Raw genomic sequence first — 7,597 nt, forward strand, 5'->3', positions numbered from 1 at the left:
AAAAATGATGATTGCTGCTGGTTCAATCTACGCACAGACTTTGTGCTCTAGACATTAGCAGCAATGAGGGTTATACAGTAAGCACACAGAGATCATAAATGATCCAGTCCAGTGCCAGGCTGCCAGTAATCGATCCATTATGTGCTACCACAGCTTCTGATGATAAACAGTCGAGGGGCCAAAATTTCTAAGTGAATGTTTTTCTGAGAGGTTTTGAGGAGTTTAGTTCTTTTGTGTATAATGAGCTTTATACCTTAATGTTATCCTTTATGCAATGTGCACTGGGATGAGGCAGGACAAAAATGCTGAGCTGAGCTGTGTGTATTACGGGCAAATCAACGGACATAGTCCTTCATTCCAAGGTTGGGTAGTCAGGTTTCAAACAAACATAACTAGAATGTAAAATTATGTCAGTTAGAACTTGGCAGAGCAAAAACAATCCAGAATACAAGATGAATATATACAAAGCCAAATCAGAGTAAACAAGACATACTTGAACACAATGAAGAGCACAGATGTACATAACATGAGACCAGGGCAGAGAATTAAACAGGACAAAAAACAAAAATGAAACCACATGGTGCAGTGGGAAAACTGTGACACTTTAGACTGTTAATAAACTTTTCTTAGGGAACTACATCTTGATCCCTCAAACCTCTCCTGTTACCTATTTCCAGCATATCTTTTCTATATATGATTTTGGAAAATGTTATTGCAATCTGCTCTGCTCTTAATAAATTAAGCGCTGATACTGAGACAGTTTTAATTACAGTTGTTTTATTTTACCATAGACAATGATGGTTACTTTGTAAAACCAAAAACTACAGTTAAAGACTTTGGTGTTTTCCATGAGGCCAGTTCAACATTAGTATTATATTTTCCAACAAATCCTGGACTTAAACTTAATTTTTGTAAACAAGGACACACAGTATCATTCATGCAGGCACCTCCAGTTAGTTCTCTTTACAAAAAAAGATATTTCACTCATGTTATCAAATGTAGAATCTTCAGTCTGGTAAATGTGAGTGAGTGTGTAAGATACATTGGCAAAAAAAAATCTGTGCATATCTGTGCAGCTATGTGTACCATATAATTTAAGAAGATTGCTTTCTTATTATTATTTTCCCTCTTAGGCAACATGCAGGAGCCTTTGGTATGAGACAAAGTTGGAGAGATGGAGGTAGTATGGTGTATGAAACAGTGCATAAGGTCAGTTAGAATGACCCCATCATTACTACTGTTAAACTAGCAAACATTTTGTTCGTGATGTAATACAATATCATGTAATCATGATTAATATAATCCTTGCACTCCACTACAAAGAAGGTTTTAAGAAATCTTTGTTTGATGAAATCTACAAACTCAAAATCACTGCTTTAGATCATATTCATAAATTAGTATCATTGTATCTTAATAAAAAAAACTAGATATAGGATCAAGCAATGCAGTCTTATTCAATACATTCACTACTTCAATTTTTGAAGGTTTATTCTTATTAGAGAAAATACATGGGGAAATACATGACACTGGTTAAGTATGTGGTATATATAAAACAGTTGTTTCTACATTGATGTTACACATGCTAAATCTCAGTGCAATACAACAAAGAGCAAATTATGTGTGTGTGTGTGTGTGTGTGTGTGTGTGTGTGTGTGTGTGTGTGTGTGTGTGTGATCTACAAACAGTCCATTCCAGTGGAACTCATGGTGTATTCTTGTATACTGGATGTATTGTTAGGACCTCCCAGTGGGTGATATTACATCCCTGGAGGCCTGCCCAGTCATTCCTGAGTCAAACACTGGGCTATATCTGCTGTCTGGCACCAGTCAGGACTTCAAAGATACCATTGTCTTAGCCCTGCCATTGCCACCAGGTCTCAGTCAGTGGTCATCTACTACCCAGCACCCAGGTAACCACTAATTCTGAAATAATATCACCGTTAAGACACCTCAGGGTCCCTTTTTAAAAGAAAGGACCCATAGCATTATGGATTAGAATATAGATTTTATATGAAGTAACATGTTTTAAATTTCCCTTTCCTAATATGCACAAAGATATCACAATGTCAGAGTAAGTATGCATCTTTTTCTTGTGTCTTGTCTGATTTACATTTTACACCAAATGCTTTTTCATAAATGCTTTTTAGGAATAAAATGATAATTACATTATGGTAACAACTAATGTGTTTTTGTTACAAAAAATAATTTTTGTCATGATACAAATAGGCTATTAAATATTTTTAGAACAAAAGCTGACAGCCTAGTTAGTGACTATTACTGAGATTCTACAATGAGGGCAGGTATTGTTGAAAGTGACATTTTTGGCTAAGCCAAGAATTTCCAAATACTCTTCATTATCATGCATTGAATAAATGCTTCAAGATTTGTTTCACTGCTAAATGTATTTTCTCTTGCTTGTTCTTAATCATCGGATTATAGCATCTTGGTAAGCATCATTTTCAGATTATTTTACATACAGCATAACTGAATATTCTGTATTTCAAAGTGTGTTTATTAATTTTTTTTTCTAAATTCAGTAGTTGTCTCATGTCATTTAAAAACAAACTGAAATTGTCACTTTAAAGATATGGATAGCTCAATACTAATTGTTCTTGTGCCTTTTTCTCTTTGTCATGGTAATACCAGGGACGTCCAAAAGGGAACCCAAAGGCTTTCGACAAGGTATTTATAGAAATGATCTCACTAGAGCTCAAGATACTGTAGAACAAGATGGTGAATAACATATCCATTGTTATAAGTATTTAATTTGTATTTTAATTTTTACAGCCAAAATGCAAGATTTCTGCATCCCGAAAACTTTCTCTTAAGGTTTGTTTCAGTGATTCTGTTCATAATAGATTTAAATACTGTAGGCCTAATGTATATATCATCTACCTTCCATGGGTGGTAGCAAGTATTTTAAATGAATGAGGAGTTTTCTAATAAAAGAAGTCTGATTATGTGTATTATCACAAGCAATAAGAGCTCTAAATTGTATGTTTATATTTTAATTAGCTTTTGCAGTTCAGTAGAGCAATTTTATTTTGGAAATGAGTGTCGATCAAGTATCATTTTAAGAATAATTGGGAATAATTACATTTAATCAAAAGGGTAAAACAAATCCCTGATCAAAAGTTTACAAATCCTTGCTTGAGCTATAAGAAATCCACCCACTGAAAAAAAAATTGCCAATACTATTTAAATATTATTTGATTTCTAAATAACTACGTGGTTTTACAGTGCTAAAATAAAGCAAGTGCGTTATGTGTCTGCCCATGGATGTTGGCTGGGCATTCAGTGCTCAACCCTGCAGCATACATTTTTATATTGACTGTAGCAGCAAGCACAGTTTTAATAAACCTGAGAACCTGAGAAAAAAACATTCAGGGCTGGTATCGAACATTTGGGGCTTAAGCCCACTTCTGATGATGCCTCTTTTTCTGGCTCTGTGTATGATGCAGTGCTGTTTTTAATAATGAATAACCATTTGATCAGTGAATGAAGGATCTTCCTGTCCTATGACATGTCTGTGCTGTCCAAACAGATGCTCCTCCTCAACAGAGCTGTGGAGGAGCTGGAGAAGGAGACGCAGGACAGGGACGAGGAGAAAGTGCGTTACCTGGGAGAAAAACTGCCTCCTCTGCAGCTCTCGGGTCTCTCACTGGGGGAGTTACAGGTAGATTCAAGGAATCGCTCTTGATCACATGCCAGCTGATAGAAAAAATTATGTAGGCTGTTGATAAAAAGACAACACATTGCTCTCTGTAATCTGTTACATCCTAATTAGTGCACATTTTGCTTGCTGCTTGCTCATGTCTTCCAGAATCTTTGCAGACAGCTTCATGAGAAGATTGATATTGTAGATGAAGAGAGGTATGACTATGAAGCTAAGGTGATGAAACACAACAAAGATGTGAGTGTAAACCATTCAACTGGATCTGCTCATATATGGATGCCATTGTCCATATTATACCTAAATCTTCATTTAAAATACATTCGTCCAGTCACAGTGTTGGTGATGTATACAGTTCAGTGTCTGTCAATAGAATACTGGGGCAGAAAGATATTTTAGATGTCATAGACCAACAAAGTTGCTCAGACATATCTGCATGTTCTGTGGTCATCTCTCCCCCTTCACCCAAGATTCATGAGCTGAAGCTGAAAGTTCAAGATCTGGGAGGTAAGTTTAAGAAGCCAGCCCTGAGGAAGGTCCGCGTGTCTGCAGATGAGATGATGCGAGCTCTCCTGGGCTCCAAACACAAGGGCTCCATGGACCTCCGAGCAAACCTTAAGTCTGTCAAGAAGGAAGACATCAAGCAAGAGAAGGTATGAAATACTTTAAGAAGGAGCATTTTTGATAGCATACAAAATTGAGATATTTAGTTGGTTAAACTAAGGGTGCTCCCAGTCTGGAAATGGCAGTACACAGGTTTTTAAAACTCCTGTTTCAAAAAGGTTTTAAAAAGGTTTTAAAAGCCTTGCCTGGTGGTTTGTCCAATTAATTCTGCCGGATTCAACTAATTATGGAATCGAGAATGTTCAAGTTTTTTTTACATACAGAAGTTGATCGACATACCTCTAACACAATGTTCCAGAGAGAGTATTTACTACTTGCTATGGTGTTAGAGATTTTTTTGGTTTTGTCCTGTAGATGGCATTGTAGCACTGAGCCAAATTGTACCATTTGTTTTTCGAGCATTTTTCAATGACATGCTTTGGGAGGACATTTCTCACCTCATTAGCTTTTTCACACTTATTAAGCATACTCCATACTTGCATAAACTGCTTAACTGCAATTTATATTTATCACAAAAAAAAAACAATTTTGCAGTTAGGCAGTTTTCAACAAATACAGAGGCTTGATAAGTGTCACTCTCACTCTTGGCTAGCCACCTCACATCACCATCCAACCACCATCTCACCATCTATCACCATTTTTTCACACTGTCAGGTCCTGACTTCTGAGGTAGGTGACTGGCGTAAGAATGTGGAAGCCATGTCTGGTATGGAAGGCCGAAAGAAGATGTTTGATGCTGCTGGAGGAGGCCAGTAGAGTTCATCTTGAGACCGATGTGATCTTCTGGAGGGTCATGGTGAGGGCAAAAGAAGGGAAAGCAGCTTACAGTTTCAATTGAGCTTGACCTAATTAACCAATCAAGAGTCCCGCTTGTCTTAGAAATCACCTTACCTGTCTTTTCAGGTCTTAATTAAGGATTAAAAAATACTGGCAATCAACTAAACTCCGAAGCCACCTTAAACGTTATAAAATTAACTTCAGGTTATTTCTTTCTCTTATAATAAGTCAATCATGGACAATTAATAAATATGTATTAGAACTATTTAAAGCCACCTTTCTGTTTCTGTATTTGAGTTCAGGTTGTTTCTTGATCTCTTCTAATTGTGGATTACTTTATGGATAATGAATAGTTTTCTGTTTTTAAGAGTGCGGTCCCCTGTGTGTTACCAATTGTATCTGATCTGAAATAGTGCCGTATATGACATTATAGATACTACAGAGATGAGATGGGAAGGGGCTATAGACACTCCACCAAAAACAGTTGTACTATCCCATTTTCTGTGACATAGTTTATCTGTATGCATTATTTAAAAGTCTTAAAGTGTGTATTAAACGCTCCTAAAGCAACCTGTGTGTTTCCCTCTCTTTATGAGTAATTTATCAGCTCCTTTATTACATGTATAGGCAAAAAATAATGCAGACACATACCAAAGACTTACACTGCCATGTGGGTTGGGGTTATGGCTCTCAGTTTTATCTCTACCTGCACAGGTAAATGCTTCTAAGAAATAACAGAGATTCAAATTCAAGCTTAATGCTACTCAGGAACATAAAGAGTTTTGCAGACTTTTTAAAATTTTGTTTGTCACAAAACCAACTTGCCCCTTTGCCCCTTGATGCCTGCAGGGCCCTTTTAATTTAAATGTGTTATTGTATATGTTTATATAGAGAGGTTTATAAAGAAGGCTTGCCAGATGTTCAGGAGAAAATATTTCCATGTATTAGACAAATTTACATAGAATGAATCAATGGGATTTATATAACTTGTAGTTTTAATAGGAAAATAATGAATTTGGGATCTCAGAGCGTACAGCCTAAGGGAGCTGGCTACATAGATCTCTGTCTTCCATAGTTGGCTAGCTTGGATGTGTACTGGGTACAAAAAAGACTTTCCATTCCATTGCTTTTACAGCATATAGCCTGCCGTTTGTGGCCAGTTTTGATTTAAAGATTCAATACTTCACTTTGCAGTTTACTTGCGGCCGATTGTACGGCAGCCGCGAAGACCCATCGCGCTGCAAATGCAAAACGCGCTGCGATTACACAGTTCAAATTGAACAAAATGAAAGCATGTGCGCTACATTTCCCATACGCGGTGCAAATTCAAAAAACGCAATGCAAGTTAAGAAACGCTCCAAATTCAGCCACTACACACGGGAGTATAACCGGAGGACACGCAGGGGCTGGACTCCTATGAGACCAGCGGTAACAATAGCTGAGGAAATATAATTCGCTTATATGTGCGATTATACACCGTTATATCGTTACATTGGTTAGGCTGATACAGTACGAATAACTGACCTATTCATGTTCGTATGCATTCTTGCATATTTGTTGCTAGGTTCAACAGAACATTGATAAACATCTCGTTTAACACGACTAGCTTGTTGTCTTAATACAGTTAGCTAACTAGCTACATTCAGAGGGTGGTAATTTAGCCGGTCTACTACAACTAAGAGTTTGGTTTGCTGGTCTGCTACAATGACTGTCCCGTTAATTGTCTTATTCTATCTTATCTGAAGTGTGATGTTTTTACATACATACAAAATATGGTTTGAAATCAATAACACGAAATGTAGGCATATACACAGAAAATGAGTTGTATTAGACCCCATCAGGTTGAACTGAGTAACACACTCTGAATGTACCTGAATGGATCTAGCTAGTTATTTACGGGCAGGGTCAGGTTTATATTTGTGATAAACAGGAATTTGTTTTATCAGCGATCTTTAAGCTTGCGTTTTTTACAGCCTAACACTAGCAGCATGATCAAGAATGCGAGGCATGAATAGGCCAGTTGCTCATTCTGTACCATATACCAATGACAAAACCATGGCTGTCACAAATATACATTTTCACTAGGTTGCGCAAGCGCCTTTCGTTTTCCATCCAAATCAACATTTCATCTGTGCTGTGACTGTTGTTGCAGTGTTTCTAAACATGTTTTCTGTATGCGTACTTGTATGCGTTTTCTGACTTTGCACCGCTTTCCCGAAATGTAACGTTTGTCATTTTGAATAAAGTGTTTTCTGAATTTGTATAGCGTTCATGAATTTGCATCGAGCTTTTGAAACGTAGCGCATGTGTTGTCATTTTGATGTTTTGTACAGTTGCGGCGCGGTTTTTTATTTTTTTTTTAATTATTTTATAGCACAACTGGTAACTGCAGCGCGATGGGTCTTCTCGACCACCGCATGATTGTCTCTCATTATTTTGTTTAATATTCTTAATTCCTTTTTAGTGAGAAAAAGGAACGAAGTAAGGCAAAAGGAAAATGAAAGAAACGGGAGGTAGCTGAAGG

At 37.0% G+C, this 7,597-nt stretch overlaps 1 protein-coding gene across 1 annotated transcript; it reads left to right on the forward strand.

The window, feature by feature from the left end:
* Nucleotides 1-1,170: 1,170 nt before the first annotated feature.
* tnni1d (troponin I, skeletal, slow d) lies at nucleotides 1,171-5,643 on the forward strand. Its single transcript, XM_027020688.2, has 10 exons — nucleotides 1,171-1,209; nucleotides 1,738-1,909; nucleotides 2,055-2,070; nucleotides 2,439-2,445; nucleotides 2,646-2,681; nucleotides 2,787-2,828; nucleotides 3,544-3,675; nucleotides 3,823-3,912; nucleotides 4,143-4,325; nucleotides 4,951-5,643. Exons 1-10 carry the CDS (start codon nucleotides 1,186-1,188, stop codon nucleotides 5,050-5,052), a joined length of 804 nt encoding a protein of 267 aa, XP_026876489.2. The 5' UTR covers nucleotides 1,171-1,185; the 3' UTR covers nucleotides 5,053-5,643.
* Nucleotides 5,644-7,597: the final 1,954 nt, after the last annotated feature.

The sequence above is a fragment of the Electrophorus electricus genome, chromosome 7 (genome assembly GCF_013358815.1).
Source record: "Electrophorus electricus isolate fEleEle1 chromosome 7, fEleEle1.pri, whole genome shotgun sequence".
Taxonomy (NCBI): domain Eukaryota; kingdom Metazoa; phylum Chordata; class Actinopteri; order Gymnotiformes; family Gymnotidae; genus Electrophorus; species Electrophorus electricus.